Source organism: Ostrinia nubilalis, chromosome 21, assembly GCF_963855985.1.
Source record: "Ostrinia nubilalis chromosome 21, ilOstNubi1.1, whole genome shotgun sequence".
Taxonomy (NCBI): Eukaryota; Metazoa; Arthropoda; class Insecta; order Lepidoptera; family Crambidae; genus Ostrinia; species Ostrinia nubilalis.
This window is the reverse complement of record NC_087108.1, coordinates 3254347-3282297: the sequence shown is the minus strand read 5'-3', so window position 1 is coordinate 3282297 and position 27951 is coordinate 3254347. Positions and strand designations below refer to the sequence as shown.

The following is a 27951-nucleotide window of genomic DNA, read 5'->3' as shown; positions in this document are numbered from 1 at the left end:
GTCTACTTTGACAAATAAATCATACGCACTATTGTTTTATTGAAATGAACACAGAAATGCATAATTCAGGGACGACCAGCTGTGTTCGCCGCCACAGAGTTGCGATTGACGACAAACAAGCTCGGAGAACAACAAAGCTGTAAGGGAAATCGATAGTTGATGCATTATTCAGATGTTTGCATGGTTTGATTGTAAGCAGACGATAGAGTTGCGTTCCACGACAAATACTGGATCAACATGTGGGTGAGATTATAATCTAAAGCTCGGTCCGTGAGCACGTAGAATTTTGTCTAATGACCCCTAGGTACCCATCTTTATCGCTCGCGCGTAATTATATTGCTGTCGCGACTGTGGGACTGGCACCCGCAGTGAGTGTGCGAACGCGATAGCAACATAATTACGCGCGAGCGATAAGGATGGGTAGCTTGGGGTCTTTGGACAAAATTGTACGTGCTCACGGACCAGACTATAGATAAGAAGAAGGGTCAAGAAAATAAAATAGTTGGAAATAATGATATTAATATCAAAATAGTACAAAGACATTATGTAAACTAGCTGTCAATGTCAAGTGTCATTTTGAAAAACAAAAGACAGTTGTTGTCCTGCAACTGACGTACTTATTATTTTACTTAATGTCTGGTCTCTAGCGCGAGTTTTGCCCTACACAATCATCATAACATGATAACATTCAACATTTTCGTAGGCAGTTTTGTTGAATGTTGAGTTGAGATGTTTTAGTTATCACAATTTCTTGTTATCATATTTTTCTTATTCTATCTTGTGACATCAAAAATATTTCTATTTTTGAGCTTACTATCATTAATTTCTTAAAATTGCGTTACATAATAATCTCATTTATCTTTCCAAAAAAATAACAAGGTTTGCCATCAACCTGATATACAAATCGCATCTCTATGGGCGCTTTGATCAAATCACATTATAATAAACTTAATACATAGCCAGCACGTCTGTCTGTAGACAAAGCAAACAGAATCAGAATATACTATTAGTGCGGTAAATTGTTAATGAAATGATAATACATAACTCTATTGTCAATTCATCCTTTGTGGACGAATTTGTGTGTCGCAGTATAGTAACTTCGCAGAAAGGTTTTCGAAGAAACAAAATTCGATGTAACGTTTGTCGCACTCACGTAGGTAACCCGGGAGGGGTTATAATGATTTTGATAGAACCAAATGTTGCACATTTGCAACATGTTTTTTTTATAACAATGGAGCAGTTTTTAGCCTACATCTCACCTGTAGGAAAGGTATGATTAGGCTGAAGGTGGAGAGAGCTTCACCCGGAATCCTCCACCACAGGGGAACTGGTTATTTTACCTCCGACTGCCGACAACAATGCCCTTAACATTGTTGTTGTACTCGCCAACACACTCAGATTTTGGTAAGCTGGCGGTAGATATCCAGAAAGCTTAGAACAAGCTCTATCAAACCGAGCAGAACATTTTTCTATCACTGGAAATCGAACTTTGTACTTCTGGGTCTGAATAAGGCGGTCTAACTACTACTAGACCATAGAGATGGTCCAAATATGGCCCTAAATTTGTGGTGAAGATGCTGGATGCAGCAGGCCTCTACCAACCGGCTAATCTGGAAATCATTGGGGGAGGCCTATGTTCAGCAGTGGACGTCCTGTAACCGAAATGGTGATGATGACAATCCTACATGTTTCTTAAAATAGGTACCCATTATTTACACTTCGCGTTTAACAAAACTTAATCCAAATTAACCATCAACAGAAACATTTATCTCGTCTCCACACATCCAAGACCAAAAACAAACAAGTCTAAAATCCAGCGAACTAGTTCACAAATATTAGAACAGCATTTAAACCTGTGTGCAAACAAATATCAAAATTCGGGATACACTGCGCGTAAGCTCTCGAAGAAACCCCCGTTATTATTTGCAAGGCATCAAAGGATTTTCGTCGCTACGTTCTCGTGCCACAGTAAATGTTTGCTGCAGTAAGTTATGTCCTTGCGGAGTTTATTTGAAGAAGTTTAACCTAAAGTAAGTCTATAGGATAAAGGAGATCATTCCTTTACTGTACAAACGATTACACATCATGTTTAATACTGTGGTACTTATGAAATTGAAATACGTGCTAAGCATTTGGCAACAAAAATGTGTGGTTATTTATGCTCCTTGTAGTGTTCTCTATCAATAGTATAGCTTATGAACTTTTCAGCTACAGAATTCATTCAATTGTATTTTAGACCAAAGCTACACTGAAGGATTAAGTTATCCAAATTGATTGTAATTTCCATATTATCCAATCCAATCGTTAATATAGTATCATTAGTCAAATATTATCAATTATTAATAAAAACTTATTGACTAATATTATTTGCTCACCGACTCAACTTCATGGTCAAGTTTATATTGATTTTAATACAGAGTGGGTAGACTATGCCCGTCTGGCAGGGTAAGCCTCATTCGACAACCACTAGCTGTCCCAACGGCTGATGGGTATACAAACAATTTTAATACGTATTTCCAGCCGGGAAAAACGTTAAGGCTGGTTTTAGTGTCACGCGGACCATCCGGTGCGCTCCGCACGGCCTAGCTGTATGAACTTCTAGGGAGCGTTTTAGAGTAATGCGGTCCGGAGGAACCGCTCGCTCCCTAGCAGTTCATGCAGATCGGCTGTGCGGAGCGATCCGCACTGACAGTCCGCGTGACAATAAAACCAGCCTAAAACACTGCATCTCGAGTAACAAAGACAGAAAAATGACGTATCTTACTAGCAAATACATTTGGCTGTGGCGCAATAACAAAATGTTCAACACAAACCGCGACATGCTCAAGTTTTAAAGGGGAACAGTAATCCTTGTTATATTAACGGCGACGTCTACGTGTGGGAATAAAAGTAAAACTTTTATGAAATATAGAGATCCGGATTCGTGTGGTGTTGCCGCTTCATGGTTTTTAATGTCGCCTCGCTTTGAAAGATGGTTATTCCTTTTCCCGTTTTATTTTCAGAAACAGTCCAATTGTACATACTCGCACGTATACTACAAAGAGATTTATTTATAAAAATACTAGCGACGCGCCCCTGCTTCGCACATGTACAAGTTTCATACTTAAAAACCTTCCTATTCAATCTCTCTATCTATTAAAAAAAAACTGCATCAAAATCCGTTGCGTAGTTTTAAAGATCTAAGCTGTAATAGGGTCAGACAGGAAAGCGACTTTGTTTTGTAATATGTAGTGATATCTATATAAAAATGTCTTCATTTAGATCATCATCATCTCTCTGCAGGAGCACACCCTCTCATGTTTGTCTATTATGTCTATGGACACAGAATAATAAATAATAAGTACTACGTACAGAAGTTTTACTTCGCGAAGGTATTTAAAAAAATGTATGCTCAATGTCATTAACAATATGGTATAATTTAGATTTTCTCAAGAGTCAAGCACCATTTTGTTGACAAACGTCAGTGACCGGCACTGCGCCGAAGCTATAGGGCTGATTTCGGTAAAATGATGTGACGTGAGGTGCCAAACTGTAGAAAATGGCGGAGGAAATACATGATTTAGCATGAATTATCATGAATAATATTAATTCTACTTATTTACCTCTCAGTATCTTGAGGCAACTTAAAAAAGTACATTCTGTGTTTTTATTATTATTTAGGCAGTTAAATACTGCACAGTTAAATACACCATTTTCTTTATTTTCTTCCATCATACACAAGAAAACGCGTACGTGAATCAATGTTCGCTCGTATGTGAGGCCTTGTCGAATAGTATCCTGTAGGTGGGCCATCGTGCGTGTTTTGTTTTCGATGTAAACTCGCGGAGATGAACAGGCCTGCTATGGATTTTAGCTTGAGAAGCGTTGTTAGATTCGACTCAATTAAGAGACTCAATCATTCTGGGTCTATGAATGTATCATAATTACTTCTTTCGTTCGTTTCAGCCAAATGACGTCCACTGAGCTGGACGTCATTTGGCTGGCACTCACGCAAAGGCCACCCCCAAGGTTTTCCACAATGAACGGTCCTGCGCTGCCCGCATCCAGGCTCTTCCCGTGACCTTCACCAGATCGTCGGTCCACCTAGTAGGAGGCCTGCCCACGCTACGTCTTCCAGCCCGTGGTCGCCGCTCGAGAACTTTTCTGCCCCAAAGGCCATCGTCTCTACGAGCTATGTGCCCCGCCCACTGCCACTTGATTGTAGCGATTCTGCGAGCTATGTTGGTCACTTTGGTTCTCCTGCGGATCTCCTCATTTCTGATCATAATTACTTACCAGTTTAAAGACTGAAAAAGTTTGGAAATGAACTTAAAAACTTTTCTGTTTACACTCTGTTTATACAACTACCTTCTTACTTAAATGTTACATATCAATTGTTACAGTTGTTATCATTATAACAATACATCCGTCACCAATTCAGCTTCATCAAGCCTTGTTCAATCTAAACATGATCTCCTTAGTAATTAATTAACAACGCGAATTAATCAAACCGGGAATCAAACGGGGAACCCTTACTAATGGCTTTCTGCTTAATATTCTTCATGAGAATATTTCAAATTGTATGAATATTTTAAAGGGATTTATATTTTTGTATGTTTACGACGAATAAACTAAAAAACCACTGGACCTTTTTTTTTTTTTAAATCATAATATCATTCAAAAAGTCGTTGTACAGTCAGCGTCAAATAATTCGGGAAATCCAAAGTAGCCAAAAAGTTCGCAAAATGTCTTTTTTACTATTGGAATAATAATAATATGGTTATGATAATATTTTTTTTGGCCAATTTGGGTGGCACGAAGTATTTGACGCTCACTGTACCTAACTACAAGAACTTTTGTATATGTTACAGGAAATGTATGAATTCTAGGAATTGTATACTATTCCTAGGAAATGTATACAATTCCGAAGCTATTTAGGAAATGTATAAAATATTGTTACAGAGATTTTTTAATACGCACATATCCTAGGAAATGTATACTTTTCCTAGGAATTTTATAGAATTCCAATATTGTATTAGGAAATGTATAAAACTAAGCGGCACTAGCGCGGTCGCGTGATCGGGTGCCCCTCGGTACGCCTAAAATTTCATTTAGCCAAACCACATTGGCCTATGGGTACTTTTAACTCACAATTATTATTGTTTAGCCTGACAGTTGTTTTCGCACTATTATACTTTGGCCGAAAAAAATATTTGCCTAAAATTTATTGGCATACCTTTCTTTCGGTATCACGCATATTATGCTGAAGTATTGGAAATCCCTAATTTTAACATCTCTTTTTTTAAACTATTATTGGCATGAAGGTTTTAGTACTCCTGTAGCTGGATAACAAAGTCTCGGTTAGGTTAGGTTAGACTTGCGACCTTCCCTCGCACCGCATGTCTACGCGTATTCATTGAAATCTTATAGGTATTACATTTCCGATTGCTGTTTAGGAAATGTGTAAATTTCCTAGGAAATGTATCTAATATACTTAATTTACATCACACATTTCCGCGTGATTTTAGGAATTATACACAATTCCTAGGAATTGGTATACAATGACGGATTTCATACATTTCCTGTAACATATAAAAAATAAACCGTGAATATTTTTTTCATCTACGCTCATGCCTCTACAGGGTGGAAACGTTAAGTGATCTCACTCGTTTATTTCTAAACTATACAAGATATCGAAAAACTGATTACTGATTCTGAAAGTGCTTCACAAGCTCTTTCAAACGGTACCAATAATAGGTTACAGAATAAACTGGATCTATCCGAAAATTCAATGTTTCCAGCTTCCATACATTTAGTACAGCCACAGTCATGGCACTCATGTCTTGTTAATATTATAGCAAGTGAAGCCTAAAACCAATGTTTTCCAATAATAATTTTATATAAGAATGCAATTTACGAGTTCATTTTAAGTGTTTATTATTTAATTTAAAAAAAATACTTCTATTATTGTTTGGCTGGCATACATTTAGTATGGAGGCTGTAAACATTAAATTTTCGGATAGATCCAGTTAATTCTGTAACCTAATATTGGTATCGTTGGATAGAGCTTGTGAAGTACTTTCAGGATTAGTAATCAGTTTTTCGATATCTTGTATAGTTTATAAATAATCGAATGAGATCACTTATCGTTTCCACCCTGTATATTTTGACTAAGGTGTAGATTTAGGGCGTGTAGAATTTAAAGCTTGGCTCTACATGAAAGGCGAACTTGCCGTGTGACATTCTCTACCAGTTACCAGCTGCCAGAAACATTTTACATTAATATAATTATTATTATCCTGAATGATGAGAACTCGTAGTAAAGTCTGTGCCGACATCCGAGTAATACATTTGTATCCGAAAACATTACAGATGACGAAGCTTGACGCAGCGCCGTAATTAGTGAACGCTGCAATGAATTCGTTAAAATCGGAATTAATTAGGTTGGTTTAAGAGAGGGGAGGATGCTCTCTCTCTCTCCCTCTCATTAGTTAATAATCTAATATACACTAGAGGGCTAGTTCAGTGATTCGTCCCACAACAGGTTCGTCCCACTGGGACGAAACACTGATATCAAAAAAAAATTTTTTTTTGTTCTGGATTCGTCCCACTTAATTTATTCTTCAACATAATGAGATTTAATACCGTGATACCTTAAAAATGTTTGCTGATTTATGAGTATATAAATATTCACGCGTTGATTTTCTTTTAAATATAGATATTGTTAACAAATTCATGTTTTCTTTTATTTCATTGACTTTCTGACGGTACCAAATCTCATTATGTTAAAGAATAAATTAAATGGGACGAATCCAGAACAAAAAAAATATTTTTTTTTGAATTCAGTGTTTCGTCCCAGTGGGACGAACGTGTTGTGGGACGAATCACTGAACTAGCCCACTAGAGCGCTTTCACATTTAGGCGATTTAGCAGCGCGACAAACACACGACAGACGCGCTGCCGAAAATTGCATACTATGTGACAGCGGGTGAATGCCTTCACATTAAGCAGGGTACTCATCTAGCCGTGTAGCATGTAATGTATCAGATACTGCATCAAGTGAGTACATAGGCACGAGCCCGCTGCTTGCTGCTCGCGCGTGGTTCGCAGGGAGATCGTAGCGACCCGCCGAGTGGCGGCTTCAGAAGCTCGCAGCCAGTAAGCGATGACCGTGGACGAGCCGTACTCACTTGAAGGTTGGTTACGTTACATGCTACGTTACGTGGTACATGGCAGGTGAGTACCCTGCCTTATAAAAACGCCGCTACTGCGCTGCAGTCGTGCTACTAACGCCCTAATGTGAAAGCGCTTATAATAATCGGCTAAACACTTGGAAATTAACACGATACTGCTGAACATTACGGTTCTTTTTCCCGCCAAGAAGTCACTCTTTCTATAATCTGTGGAAGCAAGATTTATTTTTCTTTCGGTTATGGCCTCTAGCTACTTCGTGCGGTTTGCAGGTTTAGAACAAAGAGTTTTTATGTAATGTGAGCTTTAAACGTAACAGGCAGATTAACAGTGAATGCGAATTTCTTTATTTTTTTCACTGTGGCTTTTGCGTTTATTTATTATGCCAGGTTCAATATTTTTTTAGCTTAATTTTAAATAACGTATTACTAATGATTGTTATAAAATTGAAGATAACTCCCGTTTTTCCTAAACAATATTTTGCTTTCATTTAATTAGAACAACAAAAATATTTTTGTGTTGGATAGCCCATTTATGGAGGATGGCTTTAGGCTATACAACATCACTCCACAGCCAATAGAGGTGGAGCAGTAAAGAAAAGTGTCGCAAAAATGGGAAACATTATTCAAATTATTTTGACTCGTACGAAGTCGCGGGCACAGCTAGTTATAAAATGACTACACATGATGGTCAATAAACATAATATTTGTAACATTATTATGTAAAGGTAATATTTAAGTACAGAATTTGACAAAGTTACTTCTCTTATTTAAACTGTAGTTAGTGAAACGGAAAAATACTCACGAATTTTTCAACATACCTTTTTTATCAAAACGAACTGTTTTGATATTATTTACTCGTTATTCAAATATGCTCTCGATACGTAAAAATATAAATAAATCCACATTTCATAGAAATTGCGAAAACATTCCGTAAACGGCATATAAGCTGTGCCTTCAGTTCGGTTCCAGGAAAAGTTGATAGATTTTCAATTAATCATAGCTTTCTGAGTATTATGTTATATTTTCATAATTGAGGCCTGTAAGTATAAGGGTCCATGGCAATCCAGTACGGCTAGCTCGAAAAACTTTCGAGTTCGAATCGTTTGCGTATTCGAATCGCCATCAAAAGGTTTAGTACGAAAACTATAACAGCGCCCTTGTGAACGTGTCGTAAAGAACTTGTACCTAGTATGACAAATGGTTGCACGAAACTTATTTGGAGAATCAAAATTGTCACTTTATCGTTTAATTCGAAGGTTGAGTATCGATTTTGCCGAATACGCAAACGATTCGAAGACGAAAGTTGTTCATGCTAGAGGTATGGCTTTGCGGGATCCAGTAATGCAGGATCCTGCAAAACTGGAATGTCGTGTGAATGCACATAAATACAGGGTGTTAGGCCTAAATGGGTATATGAGCCGAGACAGACAGACAAATTACAAATCCGAACGGATCGGTTTTTTTGTGGGACACTGCAAACGGGATGTTTGTGTGACGTAATACCACCAAACGGGATACTTAAAAAAACAGTTCCTGCAAAAATCTGGATGTCTCCGTTCCCGAATAATGCTATGAAGAGGTAGGAAATTAAATCCTTTTTTGAGCCAGTTGCCCCCTAGAGTTAATGTAGCCCTCGAAGATGGTACAACCTAAATTGCTGGTTTTAGAAAAGGAGCTAGATGGCTCTAATCCTTTAAATTCATTACAAATAAAGGAGCATGAAGCTGTATACCAGGAAAAATTAATCAACCTTTCAATTAGGATCCCGCAGGAAGGGTGATATCGTTAATCTTCTGAAACACACTGCAAAGAAAGGAGAGATCGGACGCGGTAGCGGGAGTTTAGTTTTAGAAAAGACTTTGTAGTAACAACAGTCCTACTTACAAAAGTAAAGTAGTAAAGACTGTACTTGAAGTAAGATGGTGCAACCCTTAGTAGTAAAGCCGATAGACCCTGAAACAAAATGTACCTACATAATAATATAGTAATCGAGTGTCTGAATAATTAAAAACAGTCCGCTATTCTAAGAAAAGAATTCTTAAACAAAAATCAGAAAAAACGAAGGTTTGTTTTCAGTGTTCCATATAAAAAATTTGATTTTGATATGTTTATGACAAAATAATCACAAATAATTTGGTATTGCATGACAATCGATAAAGACAGACAAGGTAATTAACTCAATTTAGTACATAAAACTAAGAACTTTTGAGTTAGAATTTTTTATTTCTATTAATTCTGTCTTCGTTCTTCGTTACTGAAATCAAGTTTACTCGCTCCCGCGTGTTCTATCACCGTGCCCTTACCGTGTACTGTATTGACTACACTGACTCTAGGGATTTAATTTAGCCCATCTTGATTGGGCACAGAAAAATGTCTGCTCCCGACTCCCAGCAATTAGCTGTTATTTATTACAAGGGGTTGTTTCTTGTTGTTAGGAGGTATAATGTGTTAGTTGTTTGGATACAATGAAATGAACGTGAAGTGCTGTCTAAATGAAAGCATTTTACTAAACATGGTAAAAGAAACGCAGCGAGTCAAATCAACGTCGCTTCAGACCTAATATTAAAGCCGAACGTCCACCGCCGGCTAAACTAAGTTAGTTTAGCTTAGCTCGCATAGTTGGGTCAGTTTTTCATACATCTGATTTGTGCGTCCACCGCAAACTATGCCAGCTAAGCTACGTGAAATGCCCCAGCTAAGTGGAACTAACTTAGCTCGGTTAACTCGACGTTCTAGCACAAACTGACCATCAATAACGTAGTTTTTGCTTATTTATTGGTGGACAGACAACGTAGTTCTAGTTTAGCTTCATTTAGTTTTGGTTATGGTGTATTTTTATTAAAACTTTACAAAAGTTATTACATCCTACTTATCATTATGTATCTGTATCGCCTGAAGGTTATTTGCCTAACTAAAATATAGGCTCTTATATTACTTTTATAGGCCATTACAAAACCTTTTATGTGTTACTTAACATAATTATGAAAAAAATACAATTTTGTTGGCCAAACCGCCAAACATACAGGCAGTTCTAGATGCTACTTCTGGTGTTCTATTGGGCAGTCACCTTATTAAAATGTAACATAATTTGTCACCCGGGCTATAATAACGAATCGATTGACACCTTATTCACCAAAATCGGATAAAAATTCTCTCAATGACAACCCAAGTTCATGCAGGTATCAACCCATAACGTTCAGATGGGGATTCGAGCATGTGCAAAGTAATTAAACATGATACTTTATCATAGAGGCAACTAATTAATTTAATTAATACTCGTATACGGATTCACAGGGGTATTTTACATTTTAAATATTGTAGATGGGCTTTTAATAGCTTTTCTGCATAAAATAATAACATGACTTTCGCGAAACTCTAAGAACTACATCTTTACTTCTTTACTCTTTACTATCTTATAAATGTGAAAGTAACTCTGTCTGTCTGTCTCTCATTCACGCCTAAACCACTGAACCAATTTTGATGAAATTTGGCATAGAGATAGTTTGAGTCCCGGGAAAGGACATAGGATAGTTTTTATCCCGGTTTTTGAAACAGAAACGCGCGTGATAAAGTTTTTCGGTGACAGACAAAATTCCACGCGGGCGAAGCCGCGGGCGGAAAGCTAGTAGCCAATAAATAATGTTTATTCCATTAAAAATAATTTCATGTAAAATGTTGCCAAGATCGTCTTGGTTATCAGTTAGCCAAGCTTTTAATCCTAGTCAACGTAACTTCACAAACTCTACGTTTAGACAAAATACAAGTAGGTACGTGGGTGGCATGACCGTTTCGCTATCGTCACACGGGCTTCACGCAGTCACAAAACGCTAGCACCGACGTTTACTCAGGGATGTTATGGATATTCGTAACCGTAACCGAAACTTTCGGATATCCGAAATAAAATAATATCCGTAACCGTAAACATAACCGATTCAAAGGTTTCGGATAGTTTCGGATGTAGGCAGAGTCAAGCAAGTCTCTACACTGATTTAATTATTGTATTTTGAAGTACATGAGTTTTTTCCCATAAGACAAAAGCTTCTTTATAAGACCAAAAGAAGGTGACAGATTCCAAAGAAATCTATTCTGTACCCATTCTATTCGTAAGGCATGAACTGTGTTGGACAACAGCTATTGGAATTTGCATTCTTCATCCGTAACCGTAACCGAAACTTTCGGATATCCGGAATTCCGAAATAAAAAAATATCCGTAACCGTAACCGAAACCGGTATAATATTATTCCAATATCCGTAACCGTATCAATAACTGAAACTACAAATTCATAACATCCCTAGTTTACATACATTTTTGTGAGACGGCGGTCGCTAACATGAAAAATTTAGCCCCCGTTCATTACTTACTATTTCTTTTAGTAACAAAACAGACAGATTTGATTTGAATATTCCATTTACATTCTTTTCATTTGAATTGAATAGTCCATTTACATTTAATTTTCTTTTCCTTGTCCCCAGTGATCGACTGCGTCGTATCCAGTTGGGGGGCCTGGTCTGACTGCGACACGTCCTGCGGTTCTGGCAGCATGATGAGGACCAGGCGGGTGGTCCAGTCACCAGCTAGGGGGGGCCGGCACTGCCCCTCTCTGGTGCAGAGGAGGGCCTGCCAGGAGCACCAGGGATGCGCCGCGGATAGTGATGTGCCTATGAAAGGTAGGGTCTTTTGCCTGGTGTTGAAGTTATTTAAAGTCAATTCGGGTGGTCCAGTCACCAGCTAGGGGGGGCCGGCACTGCCCCTCTCTGGTGCAGAGGAGGGCCTGCCAAAAGCACCAGGGCTGCGCTGCGGATAGCGACGTGCCTATGAAAGGTAAAGTTTTTTAGTTAGAAAACTTTAGAGAGATTTAATCCAGACTTCTTCCGGGATGAAAAGGTGTAAATACAAAAGGTCCAGCGGTTTTGGGAACCCCATGAGTTGTTTGTGCCTCTAACTGAGAAAATATTTGAGGACCAGGCGACACTGCTACTACAGCTTGACCGACAATAAAAACCCAACCAGTGAAGGTTAAGGGCATTTCTACGGGGACGACCGATCGACCTACTGGGGCGAAAAAAGTACCTTTAAAATTGAAGTACGGACTTGAAAAAAATCACACGTATTTATGGGACTCTTGACTTGATGGAGAGCATATTTAGAAGACCGCCAGGTTTTACATCTCGCCTTGAAAAAATCCGAAAGTTCAAAAACGGGCGAAATTTGGCCTAAAATGGAGTGTCCGGTTTCCAGAATTTACTCGTTTTTGCTTCATAACTTTTGAAATAATAATTTCCCCATTATGAAACCCACATTCACAGAACAAGGGATAGTTAATAAAGCTATATAAATGAGTTTCTCTATTGCAAGTCCTTGGGTTTTAATACAGTAATACATTTAAATTTTGTCCGACGTGTGTGCCTCAATTCCGTGATTTTTACTTTTGTGCTCCTATATCACTAACAACGCACAATACGAACACCCACGCCTGATTCCCATAAACTAGCAGTTGCATTCGAGTGGTCGAGCAGTATAAAAGAGGGATCAGTCGCTTTGAGGAGCATTTTTCAGAGGTTTGAAATCACTCAGAATTTTTGGTCACTGGTCATTTCTCAAACCGGTGTGCGACATTAATAATGTTCATGAAGTATTTATTGAGATTACTGCTGAATTAATTAAGTATTTAACTGATATCTGCCATTACGTTTGGTAGAAATCGTTGTAATTTATAATATTTTCGAGTAATTTGATGAAATGTGATTTTTCCTCAATTCCGTGGATCTCAATTCCGCGGAATATGGGGCATCGAATTGAGAAAACACGTACACCGAATTGATATTAAATGAAAATAGATACTTTTATTGTGCTATAAATTGTTTGTGTAACTTAAAATAATAATGAAATCAATAGAGCATAATAATAGGGTGAACTACCAATCATTGGACCGTACCAGTCATTGGACAGAAGACAATAAAACTATTTTTTTGAGGTTTCATTAAAAAAAATACACTGCTATTGCTATCTTATTAAAATAATTCTTCCAGGTTCTTCCCTCGACCTTCACCAGATCGTCGGTCTACCTAGTGGGGGCCTACTCACTGGTCCGTGGTTTCCACTCGACAATTTTTCAGTCCCAACAGACATTATCTGTACGAGCTATGTGCCCCGCCCACTGCTACTTGATTTATGCAATTTTACGGGCTATGCCGGTCACTTTGGTTCTTTTGCCGATATTCACATTTCTGATTCTTATCAGGCTCATAGTAAGCGACCAAGTTTCACATCCATACACCATCACTGGCAACACACACTGGTAGAAGACGCTGCGGTATTTCAGACGTAATAGCGAAGCTTCCCGATCGATGCTTAGCTGAGTTGAATTCAGCGATAGACCTCTTTCTCAAAGTTGGACCTAACTATCTGGACTCTTGTCCCAGGTATACACAATTGTCAACAACTTCGAGTGTAGTCTCCAACCTTCAGAGGAGTGGGTGCAACACGGACATTTGACATGATTTTTGTCTTGTCCATGTTCATTTTGAGACCCACTTGTTGAAAGGCTCTACGGAGGCCATGACTCCGATATCATCCCCGATATCGCGACTCCTCGGTCTTCTGTACAATCTGCCGTAGCGTACCTGTGTGTGTACCATAATACTATACCTTTTCGGAAACAAGCTTGTTCGGAAGACTGGAAGTCGTCGAGTCTGCGAGCGAGATGATTCGTAAGGACTCTCGAAAACAGCTTGTAAACACGCCTCATAAGTGAGATGACTATAATGCTATCACCACACTTCTGTGCCATGCCGGAGGCGTTTTTTCTTCGAGAATGACGGAATTGAACTGCTTCTGTAGAGCCTTTAGTACCGGCGAAGCTCAGCTATAATGCCGTAACACCTGGTGCCTTGTTGTATTTCAGCTATTTGAGTGCCATTTTAATCGTGTACAAACTGACGTCCGATATAATATCTTCGGTATAGTGTCAGGTCAATCTAGCTCTTGGGTTTTGCAATATTTGTTTAATGTTTAAGGTTAAGAATAAATAAACAAAGAGACCCTGTGTTATGTATTTATTTGTTTTATTTAAATAAAATTAAAATAATATTATATAACAATTAAGAATTTATTATAGTTCCTTATTAAAAAATTAAACATATTGATTAGGATTTTTGTTTTATTCCATTGGTATTTCAGACACATAAACCTAAGATGAACCATCTAACTAATAGACCAGCAATCAGATATCAAAACGTTTTAAGTATTTATTATATTAATTATTGAAATACATTAGGTATTTCTTCATAATATCATCAATTCTAAGTTTGCGGAGCGATTTTTATATTTGGAGATTCATTTCTCAATTCCGTGATTCATTTTCTCAATTCGGTGCTCTCTCAATTCGATGCTTAACATTTCTCATAAACCACTTCACAATATTTAGTGACAATGCTATTTTTACATTCAGAATGGAGTAACATTTATTTTTTTGTATTGAAACTACTTAAAAAACTAAATATAAATTTTAGCACCGAATTGAGAAAAAATACACCGTACAGTAGAAATGCCCTTAACCCAACCAGTGAGTGAATAAATAAGTAATAGGCACTTACAGGGCAGATACGTACCATCCTAGACTGCTTCTCACTTAACACCAGGTGCGATTGCGGTCAAATACCTGCCTTGATGCATAAAAAAATATTATGATACCCTATGGTATTAAGTATACCCCTTTCCTTTGAGTTTCAGTTATGCCATCGCCGGCGATGGCAATCTGCACGCCTTGGTGTGATTGAAGCTTTAAGACGTGCTTTTCAAAACTGTCCTTTTTTCCTGCAGCGGAGACAGCCATGATCCTACCGGGAGAGCTGTCGGTGAGCCGGCACTCCAACGAGACGGTGGACATCAGGAAGAACCTCCGCCTGAGGAACCCTGACGACCCGGAGTCCAACTCGCATAGAGAGTAAGTTAAAACAGTCCTTTGATAGGGTTAGGGCACTTTACGAGATCGAATCAGAAATGAGGAGATCCGTAAACGAACTAAAGTCGCTGACATAGCTCGACGGATTAGCAAGCCGAAGTGGCAATAGGCAGGGCACATAGTAAGCAGAACTGACGGCCGATGGGGCAGCAAGTTTTTGGAGTGGAGACCGCGTACCGGAAAACACAGCGTGAGACGTCCACCCAAAAGGTGGACCGAGGATATCATAAAGGTAGCAGGAAGGCGCTGGACGCAGGCCGCTACCAACCAGTCATCATGGAAATTATTGGGGGAGGCCTATGTTCAGCAGTGGACGTCCTATGGCTGAGATGATGAAGATGATGAGGGCAAAAGTTGAAAATTCTAAATGTAAAGGACAACGTAAAGTTAAAAATTGATGTAAACAAGTATACCACACATAAAGCGAAGTTGATTTGTCCTATTTTTGTTACTTTCACATTATTGTACGTAAATGCGTCATAAATGTGAATGAGGACGCGTCAATTTGTCAAAGACATGTATGACGTGTGACGAGTCTACTCATGCTTTTATCTGTAATAAGTTGATGTTATGGAAAATCAATATTATCCTGATTCAAGCCAGAGATTTGTTGAATACCAATCACAGGCTTAGATCTTTTCTTGAGTATGAAATCTTGAAATCCATTAAATCCATTAAAGGATATGGGCTTCATCATCATCATCATCATCATTTCAGCCGTAGGACGTCCACTGCTGAACATAGGCTTCCCCCAATGATTTCCATGTTGACCGCGGTTGGTCTCGACGTTCAGCGACTTCCTGCTACCTTTATGATGTCGTCGGTCCACCTTGTGGGTGTCCACTCCAGAATGTGGGCTTAATACTACTAATTCCTAATAATAATATTTAGTTAGCGCCAATCGAATATCTTGAAACCAATAATTTTCGCACTTTTCTTTTAGTCATTTCCTTGAGATCGTCACTCCATAGAACATACGTTGGTTATATTTTATTTACAGCTTCATGTATTTGTTCCTGTAAAAATATTTTATTTTCATGGAAAGGGTACTTCTATTCGTACATTTTAGGAATTTGCTAGCAATTTGTTTTGCATCGAAATAATCTGAATAAATAATATTTCGATACAATAAAAAAGGAATGTACGTACGAGACTGCGGCCCGAGAAACCAATCTTGCGGTATTTCCCAGTAGGGTTGTCACAAATGCAGAAGTTTTTATTTTTATTAAAAATTAAGAGGATTTCTCAATTTAATAATACAAAAATAGGTACATAATAGCAATAGAAAAATCAATTGTTATTAATATTTATGCTTGAAGTAGGTATTGTTAAGTTGATTTGTGTAACTCGTTTTTAAGCTAGATGGTTCATTCCCCTAAAAATACATACGTATTCAGTTCTCTTTTCATTGTTTTTTTTTTTCAAATGGTATTAGTTGTAGGACTTGTAGGTATTTGTGCTTGTAGACATTGCAATTTTATTTTTGTTACTTTTTTTAGTTTTTGTTAACTTCAATTTATTGTGACCTTTAATAAACTGCCATTTTCGTTTCTGCGGGGCTCCGTCCATACCACATGTGGGCCGACTATTCCATGATTGACAACCATGGATGGAATCCTGGAATCCATCCATGGAATAGGAAATACTTAGATAAAATTAACATATTTTTTACTCGACTGCACCAGGGACCGTATTGTTTTTCAAGTATATTTCTGTAAAGTACATATTATGTAGATGCAATGCATCTCCTTGGAAGTAATTCTGGCGCCCATATTGACAACCCTATCGGCCAATAACGTTTCAATTTCGCCGAGCTACACGTAAAATGTGCTTAAAATGTACAATAAAGAATTGAATTGTTTCAGGTACTGTGTCCAGTTCCAAGTTTCCAAGGTATCCAAGGCTTGCCACACCGACTCCGATTACAAAGCTCTGAGAGAAGGTAAAAAGAAATATTTTTACTGGCGATATTTAAATATTTTTTTTTATCATATTGCAAAGTTTCTGTAACTTCTAAATCAACTTCAACCTTTATTGCAAAATTAAGCTAGCTACTATCGGCCACAGTGTTATCTGCCCATTTCCGGTCATATCGTCTCGTTCTATCGTAAAGAATCACCATTTGATGAGATCGAGAGCAAAAACGTAAATGGGTAGTTAACACTGTAGCCGATAGTAAAACATCTATCGACTGAAAAACAAACCGTCAATCAAAACAGTTTTTTAACATTTTTTTTCTCAACAGGCAACACGGTCTGCGTACTCTGCGAGACGGCTGCCTTACGCCGGGATCTGAACTGGCGATGCGACGGCCACGGCGTGGCTGGCCACACGACTCGCTTCTTCGCGATGGTGGCGCCACTCTGCCACGGCAAGTGGGTCCGGTCTGAGACCACCCCGGACAAACATAGCGAGTGCTGCACGAAACCCGACTTCATTTTCATTTAAATGTAATTTATTTGAAACACTTCATTTGTTTTTAAATGTACTGCATTTATTTTTAAAGTACTTCATTTGTTTACAAATGTACTTTATTTGTTTTCAATTAATTTACTTCATTTGTTTTAAAAAATGTAACTTCATTTATTTTTAATTTTAAAAGTATTTCATTTATTTTCAAAACTTCATACGTTTTTTAACACAGTTCATTTATTTTTAATTCATTTGGTTATAATTTTATTTTCGAATAATAACTATGTTTTGAACGTATTTCGTATTACAAGTGTTTGAGATGATTTAAGAAACATATTACCCTCCTGATTCTCGAAAGTTATATTTCATTAGCATTGGATTAAACATAGTTTAGATTTCATTTATTCATGTAAATGGCTGTCGAAGATTTCTTCCAATATAGTATCGGTATAGTGCATAAATACTTTCGCACTGACTAGTACCTAATGTAAAGACAGCACATTAAAATATTGGTTGTTGCAAAACAGAATCTTATTACAACCATATAAGATTGTATATCTTAATGTACCGTCACACATACTTGAAATATGAACTTAAGCTAGCATAGGTAGAGATTTCGTTAAAAAATATGAAGTTATTCTTCTACAGTACATTCATTTTTGAAACTTTCATGAAATAAATGAATAATTTGTAAATACATTTAGTTTCACAAATTTAAATCATTTTGGCATTTATAGGTCAAGCGATCAGTCAATGCCTGAGTGAGTTTTTATTATGTCAGCGAGACTTCAGATTTGTATGCTGTCTCGTCGTAATAATCAGGGATGTCATGGATATCCGTAATCGTAACCGAAACTTTCGGATATCCGAAAAATATCCGATACCGTAACCGTAACCGATTCAAAAGTTTCGGATAGTTTCGGATGTAGGCAGTTAAAATTGTTTTTGTATAGCATTATATGTAAAGGCATAACAGCCTGATTTAGGTACCATTATAATGCCATCTAGTATCAATTTTAATTTTTTTATTACTTTTTATTCGATGTAAAGTGTGCGGCCATGAATGAACCGTGTTGGACAACTATTTCAAATTGCATTCTAAAGCACAGATATCCGTAACCGTAACCGAAACTTTCGGATATCCGAAATAAAAAAATATCCATAACCGAAACCGGTATAATTATTCTTATATCCGTAACTGTATCCATAACCGAAACTATATATTATTATCCATAACATCCCTAGTAATAATATCAAAATCACGCTCCCGCTTTGACTGAGTTTAGTGCTAACCCTATGGTAGTGGAATTTATAACGACGGACCTAGAATTATCAATAATATTTCCGATTAATTTTAGGAAATTAATGTAACTATAATTTTATAATATAATTAGGATATTAACCGAATAGCATGTGAATACATATCTAATTAAACGATTTATGTATATAAAATGTTGATTAAATGCTAAGAAAAGTCAATAATTTTTCATTTAATTCTCTCCGTCATTCATACAGTTTTCACAGTAGGTTAAGTTTATTTTTTTCTTCAATATTATATTTTAAACTAGCTTTCCGCTCGCGGCTTCGCCTGCGTGGACTACATTATATAGCCTATAAACCTGACGGAGCCCGAGACCTTTCCAACGAATGCTAAACCGTGGAAATCGGTTCATGCGTTTTGGAGTTATAGCGTCAGGAAGGAAAACCCGACTTATTTTTATATAGTAGATTAGAGACTCAAGGGTTCGATTCCTGTTAGAGTCAATCGAATAAAACTAAGTGAAGGAGATCAGTTCTTTGAAAATAATTATAAATAACTTGAAGAAATCGAACTGCCTAAGGCGGGAATCGAACTCATGACCTTTCGCTTGCCGGGCAACTGCTCTTCCATCTGAGCTACTTAGACACTGGATGAACCCATCGAGAGATGCAATTCTAAATGTTAAAAAAAATACTTAAGTAAGATAAGTTCTTGTTTTTAATAATGTAATACAAATGAGTCTACTTAAAAAACAAATTATACTAAACTGTTTCAAGTAAGTACAGCTTTGTATTCTAGCTACACCTCGGTATACCGAAACAGCTTTATAAATCTGATTTAGTTTTTTATGCGTACAAACTAGTGTTGTATTGATATCGATATTCTACAGTCGGTTACGCCAAATGCTCGACTATTTATAGTAGAGCAGAGCGAAGAAGAGATGTGTGGCGTTTCCATACAAAGAAAACGGCGGAAATCAGACTAAAGGAAGAAATAAACCTCAAGTAAGTGCCAGCAAAGTAGATTAGAACCACTATAGCTGTCCTAAAAGGTCACTATAGGGCTGTATTCTGTGCTATAGAGAAAATGTTCGCCTTACATCTTAGGTTTCTCCTACTTCTCTGTCTAGTGGCTGAAGAGTAGGCCAATTTCTCCATTTTGATTCTGTTATTAGATATTGTCATGCTCCGGCAATAACTTGACAATAAAATGGCAAAACAGACAAACAATGTCAGTTTTAATGTCGAAAGATGGTCGAAATGCTTTTTTTTTGTGTGGAGTTACAAAGGATTCGATTTTCGATTCCATCGACCTACTAAAGATGACAACGAATCCAACTATCGATATACGATTACGATATTTCCACATCACTACAGCAGGGTTCAGCATTTTACTTGCCCTCCTGATAAGATACACGGTTATCACATGTCGTTGGCGGTGCAATATACATGTAAATGTGCGAGGGGGCGCCACCGTCGTCATGACAAGCACCATTACATCTAACCTGATATTAGGCGAGGATTTTTTTAGACTACCCACTGTTTTGTGACTTTTCTGCTAGGTTATTACAACCAACTCCAAACTCCTCCTACTACCCGTTCGCGCTAAGTTTGCCGGTCCGTAGAATGCGCGTCCCCTTCCCCAACCGCGATTAGAAGCAATTAGTTAGCGATTAAACGCAATTAATGTGTCTTATTTTACGCAAATACACAATTTTTATCATTAAAAATAAATAAAAAAGATTTTAAATATAGTTTGTTATAGTTTTAGACGCTTCCCTTCGAGTGACGTCATATCGCCAGCGGCAAACTTAAAGCGAACGGATATTTATTATGTTCTTCTGATTAATTTCGTTGCGGGTCCAATGACAGTTTCTTTCCCTCGGGATAAACTTGACCTTCACTGGTTGGGTTTTTATTGGCGGTCAAGCTGAAGATCCTGGCTACACAGGAGTTGCAGCGGTGGGAACGTGAGGTGGGAATAGTTCCGTAGGTTAATCCAATGGTTGATGGTTCGAGTCTTAATGGGTGCAAACTTATGAGATTTGACATTGTGTGTTCACATGTCAGTACCTCTAGCATGAACAACTTTCGTCTTCGAATCGTTTGCGTATTCGACAAACTCCATATTCAACCTTCGAATTAAACGATAACGTGACAATTTTGATTCTCAAAATAAGTTTCGTACAACCATTTCTCATACTAAGTTCACTTTACGACACGTTCACAAGGGCGTAGTTGTAGTTTTCGTACTAAATCTTTTGATGGCAATTCGAATACGCAAATGATTCGAACTCCAAAGTTATTCGTGCTAGCCGTACAGTCCTGTTTTGCTGGTTCCTGCATTGCAAAACTGGATTGTCGTGGGAACAAGCCCTTAGAAAGAACTCCGTAACCTCTATTGGATTATGGCACGCGTCAGAAGCATTACACGGTAAAGGAATACATAATATTACGATGATAGATACAAAACAAAGGAAAATGCGATGAGAGAAACACAATTTTGTCACCAAATTGAATAAACACTACTTACCTACCTTTCAGCATAAATGGATCAAAAATAACATTATTTAGGTACATCACGAAGTACAGTCAGCGTCAAATAATTCGTGACACCTAAAGTAGCCAAAAAGTTCGTAACACGTCTTTGTTCTAATTGGAATAAGGTTGTGTTGTCAACATTTTGTTCGCTTTAGGTGTCACTAACTATTTTGACGTTGACTATACATCTTATGAAATCGAAAAATTATGTGCTTGACTTGGCGAGGGCACTGGCCGTGGTAAAAAAATTATGAAACTCTTTTATATTTTGGAAATAGGCTTTTAAAACTTTTACATGTCCCCGTACTACTTTTGCTTTAACCCTATAACTGCTTCGGGCAATAAAAGGGCCAGTGCTGTGAAGCAGCGCAAGAAACTCAGTCACTTTTGTCAGTTCCTTACCAGCCAGATGTCTTTTTGGCTATGCTTTTGCCCATGACTTCATCCACGTTTAAATCAACAAAAAGTCTCTGGACTAACGGAACCGTTTAAATTATGGGATCAACGACATCATAAAGGTAGCAGAAAGGCGGTAGATGTAGGCCGCTACCAACCGGGCGATATGGAAATCATTGGGCTCCCCGCTAGGTCGTAGGTAGGATCGGGCTAGGTCTCCACCTATCAGCAGTGGACGTCCTGTGGCTGAAATGATGATGATGATGATGAAACGGATTCTCAAATTGGCTACCACATATCAGCAAATGTACTAGTGTATGACTTCGCCCTGCTCGATGGACAGAGGAGTTTCGTAATAGGAGTTTTATAGATCGTTCCATCTACGAAGACGCGCCCCACCAATGTTTGGTCGAGGGAAGCGCGGGGTGCGTGGAGTTTGACCCGAGCAATCCGAGCGTCATTATTGTAGTGTGCGTGTGCACTCATGAATAATTTAGCGTGTACCGATAACACTCAAACATTAGCGGAAGAATGGTGGGTCGCGTCTTTGTGGATGGAACGATCTATAACCACCAAGAAAAAAACGTTTTCAATAAAGATAACAGGCAAAAAGCCACGAAAAATACGCCACCGTATAATTATTTCGGCAAATAGGTTTCGGCCACAATTTCCGTAAAACTCGCAAAGTCCATCTCGGTAAGTCAAATTGTTTTGCCAACTGATCTAGTATTATTACGACTTATTTATGGAGATGTCAGACAACTGACGACAATAGAATCCGTGTTATTAAGGAATTTTATTGAGTACTAGCGACCCGCCCCGGCTTCGCACGGGTGCTAAGTATACATTATAAACTTTCCTCTTGAATCACTCTATTAAGAAACCACATCAAAATCCGGGTTATTCCGTATTCGACCCATGACAACTCAACCCATTTCTTCACTCATCCCAAATTAGTATTCCTAGCTCAACCCATTACATAATTTCGTTATTCTACCCAAATGCATTCCTTACTCAACCCAAAGTAAATATACCAAAAATAAGTATGGATAGCAAAACAACTTTTACTGTATTTTCAGAAATTTAATAATGATAAATACATACATGAAAAAATGATAGATATGAGTTATGTTGATTGTTAGCGCCATCTATGGGCGCAAGAAAACAACTCATGACGTCAAAGGCGCGGAACCAGAGTGAAGATCGCAGCTAACTTCGCGCCGCTCCGCCCTCCTGTCAACTTAAATCGAACGTTTCTAACACTCGACAATTTGATCTCGTTGCATACAGTCTGTAAACCTATCACTTTAAATAAACGTTAAAACCGTAATTTCAATAATAATTAGTCATTGAAGAGACCCTTATTCCAACATAATATTCGAAAGTCTGAGCTCGAAACATTGATTAACTAAAATATATCAAAGATTTAATTTTATTTTAAGGTAAATTCATAAATAAATTAAGAGGCTCAAAACTTATACTGCGGGATTAGCTGTACACATGAATACTTTTTTATTTTTCTTTTGTCATCTCATACCGCTTGAAAAAAAAACATACATTGTATTATTTGAAATATTTGTACATTCATGAACAAGTGTCTGGAAAAAAAATTATACGCCATAGCTTGGTTATACTGATTTAATAAAAATCACAGTCGTTTGATTCATAGTATAGCCTGACCAGGAACATAAAAACCCTGGCATAGAGGCGCGTCAATTGCATTTGATAGTGCAACACTGAGTACAGTCGTACCTGTGTTAAATTAATAGGCTAACTTTATGTATCAGGATTCAGGATTACGGGCTAATTTGATATTTTCATAAATTAACGAAAAAATATTTTTATAGGTAACCTGATTTAAATAAATTAAATGAAACCATCAATCGAGCTAGTAGAATTTATTTTATTATTCATCAATAATCAAATTCAGAACTTGAATATTCAACTGCAATGTCTGCTCATGAACGCTTCAAACTCGGTACTTCTTTCCCAATTCCATAAAATTCAACACTTAGAAAGTGACAAAAAATTTTAAAATAGGTAGTTGAAACAAACCACATCTAATTTTCATAGTGGACTGTACTATACGATAAACATGTCAGTCAATTTGACAACCTTTGTCGGAAACATTATTCAATGAAAATATTGTCCGAACCCTTAGTATTTCTCTTCGACAGATACTTTAACACATTGTGAACCACTTTTCTTTCACGACTATAAAAATATTTTAGCAATTTAATTCATAAAACCAATTGCGCACATTTAAAATAAAGTTTGTTTACACTTTGACAGCAATAACTGACATGCAAGGTGACATGTCAATGAAGTTTTCAGTTACTGTTGCCATTAAAAGAAATTAGTACCAGTACTTTTCCGCAACATGGCGAGGGTTTTTATGTTCCTGGTCAGGCTATAGATTTATAGTGGATTTATAGTAGATTCTAATTAGTCACTATTTGATTTGTGTCCTTTTGTGAAAAACGTTTTTCAAATATATTATTGTATCAGAACTCCTGCAGTTTTATTCAATAGAATGATCTTAACACAAAAGTTAACTGAGCTTAAATTTCTAAAAAATATATTTTTATTCTGACCGTACATAAAAATCTCATATTTTTTAAGTGGTTTTAAAATGGGTTGAGCTAGGAATGTTTTTGGGGTGAATAAGGAACATAAAATTAAAAATTGGTTGTGGGTAGAGTAAGGAACAAAATTGGGTTGAGTAAGGAAAAAATAATGAGTGGGTTGAGTTGTCGTGGGTCGAATACGGAATAACCCCAAAATCCACAGAGCATGGAGTCGTCGCTTCCATGCTCTGTGTCAAAATCAGATTCGTAGTTTTACAGATCTAAGCATACATAGGGAGGGACAGACAGCGGAAAGCGACTTTGTTTTATACCATGTAGTGATGTTGTCTTTGTTCCTCATAGGTATTGTCCCGAAGAGGTGGTAGGGTAAGCTATTTCATGCTTATTCATGTATTTCCTCCGTCATTTTCCGCAGTTTGGCACCTTACGTCACACATCATTTTGCCGAAGTCAGCCCTATGGCTTCGGCACAGTACTGATCACTGATGTTTGTCAACAAAATAATGCTCGACACTTGAGACAAGCTAAATTACACCATATTGTTTACGATATTGAGCATAATTTTTTTGAATCACCTTCGCGAAGAAAACCTTCTGTACGTAGTACTTATTATTATTCTGTACTCGTACCTGACATTCAGTCACGCCACCTATCGATCAAAGGTTTAAATTAACTATGAATGTTGTTTGAAATAAATATAAATTAATCTATCTTCTTCTTTATAAATAAAAATGAATTGATGTTCGTTAGTCTGATTAAAACTCGAGAACGGCTGGGCCGATTGTGCTGATTTTGGTCTTAAAATGTTTGTCGTAGTCCAGGGTAGGTCTAAACGGTGAGCAAATATGCGCGCGATATTGTTTTTCTGTGACAGACAAAATTCCACGCGGGCGAAGCCGCGGGCGGAAAGCTAGTATAAAATAAATTTTCGGCTTCTACGACTTGCATTACCCTGGCGAAGGGTAAACTTTTCCCCACACCGTGAACCGCCCGCGGTGTCCCGAGTTCGGGACAAATTCACGTGAACAGCAATGATTTATTTGCATAATTTTAAAATTTTCTACATCTCACTCACAGATTAGGGTTATTGGATGCCGTGATTCATTTTGGAAGCACGAGAAACACGTGTAGATTTTAGTTACATAATACACTAACTGTGCCCGCGACTTCGTACGAGTGAAAAGCGTTTGAATAATATTTCTCGTTTTTGCAACATTTTTCTTTACTGCTGCCACTAGGGCGGCCCTATTGGGATGTTTCTCGATAAATGGGCTATTCAACACAAAAAGGTTGTTTTCAAATCGAACGAGTAGTTCCTGAGATTAGCGCGTTCAAGCAAACTACCTAACTCTTCAGCTTTGTACTAGATTCTAGAATGGTTATTGCAAATCCTAAAAAGACGAAAGATTTGTATTTTTAGTAAGAATGTGGTGTATAAATAATTTAAAGTATGTGCTTATAATAATAGTACATACTTATTGGTCGTATCACTCTCCATGAAAGTTAAATTACTGTTTAATCTACACTTATGAAGATTAAGTATTGATTGTTTGCTTTAACAAGCTCCGAAACTACTGAACGGATTTGAAAAATTCTTTCCCCATTAGAATCTTACATTATCCCTGATGAACATAGGGATAACAGAAGTTTAGACAACTTATATTTGGCGGTAAGAAGCTCGCCGGTTCAGCTAGTCTAAGTATATACTTAATAAACAAAAGAAATACCTAGTTTAGCTATGTATTAAACTACATATTTCTGTAACTAAAAAGCAGAAAATCTCCCAAAAGAATCGTCTATTGGCACAACAAAGTAATTTGTTAGTGGAAAATACCTTTTCCTGTGTGACAAATAACCTCATCAGGGCCATAATAATGTGATTTTGGATGAAAAAATCACCTCCGGTAGGCTTCACTTGGATCTACGAAGCATTGAAGCGAATATACATAGTTTGATACGGTTCTTTTTAGAACAAACGTAGATGTATGGTATAGAAGCCAGCAGTGATTATCATCATCATCATCGAAATCGATGAAGCACATGATGTCGTGCCCAGCGTACCCACAATAGGCTAGATGACAAAATTTCAATTATTTGTCCGTTAGACAGATAATTAGAAAATATTAGACTCATATTTTTTATTTTCTTTCGTAATTAAATAATAACAGTGCTACATCGAGTTTAAATGGCGCGTTACGTCATGCTTGAGTAGATTTTTTACTCAAAAGTGACGTCACGCGACATTTCAACTCAATATTAATACTGTAATTACTCGATTAACTATGAAAAAAATAAAAAATAAAAATGTGTCCAAATCTTTTTTATTATCTGTCTGACGGACTAAATAGGATCTCGATTTCATTACCCAGTCATCATCCCTATTGCACGCAGGAAGATTTAATTAATGCTACTGACAACGCCACTCGTAGCAGAGTTTTGGGCTGACACTGTGTAGGTTTGTTGTCGACAAGACAGGAAGAAGAATCATCATTGTCATCATCATTACCATAGTTATTATCATCATGAGGTCATTTAGTCTCCACTGCTCGAGCAAGACCCTCTCTAATTTAGCATAAGCAAATGGAAAGGCGTAATTTTTCAAACATATTTTTTATACAATAATAGACATTATATTCCAAATTGCTTTATGTACTTCCTATCAAAGACATCTATAATTTATTTGATTGCTATTGTAAATAAGAGTAAAATTGCAATGCCCTTGCAGGGCCCATATGTTTACCTTACATATTTTATAAGACCTTACTGTACATACATTACATAATTATGTGATGCAATAAATAAATGAATGAATGAATGAATGAATGAAGGCTGGCCTACATTCTCCACGCTGGCCAGATGGGTTGGGGAGGCTTGGTTGGGAAGTTTATTTTCCTAGAATCAACATGAAATTAGCTTATTTAAATAAATTATCTTCACAGACGTAAGTAATTTTTTTTTGTGTCCAGTTGCTTTCACTTGACCATACCTATACAACGACATGGTTTTCTGTGATTGTAAATACATACGAGTATATCAACTCGGTGACTCATGTGTTTACGTTTTTGCAGGCCCTTACCTAGGTTTCTGTTTTGTGCTCGTAACCTTAATAATGCCTTGGTGCCTTGTGGTCACTAGCACATTTGTGTCACTAGTTTGCTAAACGTATCCTATATTTAGTAAAGTCCCCGCACTAAAAATAGTCCCCCTTTTTATGCCTCGCTCGGTGTTTAAGGTCAATTTATACTCGCCTCTTTTCTTTCATATTATATTCATATTAGTTGACGCATATTTCTGGTTTGATTTTAATAGTTATTTAAATAGAGACGACACCAAAGCAACGAGCCCATGGGGCGTAGTGTGAGTTTACAGCGCCCCTAGCGGAAACTTTCAAGAACTAAAATCTTCATATATATTTTTTAACGCAGTCGATATCGAATGTGTTTGACGTAAACTCACGCCTCTGAACGTTAAATTAAAATCGTATAATTCTAAGCTGAGCCTGTAAAAATCGTTCCTGCAAAAAACGGTAATATCTGTGGAAAATACCCTATCACGCATTCTCGCGGATAGAAAGTGGCCGTGTCCTCTCCTTTACACTTTCGTAGCTCCACCCCATCT

The 27951-nt window shown here is 37.4% G+C and overlaps 1 protein-coding gene across 1 annotated transcript in view; it reads left to right on the top strand.

The window, feature by feature from the left end:
• Nucleotides 1-18420, top strand: part of LOC135082123 (somatomedin-B and thrombospondin type-1 domain-containing protein) — an 82270-nt gene extending 63850 nt beyond the window's left edge. Inside the window, exons 3-6 of the mRNA XM_063976874.1 lie at nucleotides 11646-11840; nucleotides 14995-15118; nucleotides 17002-17078; nucleotides 17382-18420. Of these exons, the coding sequence (XP_063832944.1) occupies nucleotides 11646-11840; nucleotides 14995-15118; nucleotides 17002-17078; nucleotides 17382-17584 (599 nt within the window). The 3' untranslated portion in view covers nucleotides 17585-18420. The remainder of the gene's footprint in view (nucleotides 1-11645; nucleotides 11841-14994; nucleotides 15119-17001; nucleotides 17079-17381) is intronic.
• Nucleotides 18421-27951: the final 9531 nt, after the last annotated feature.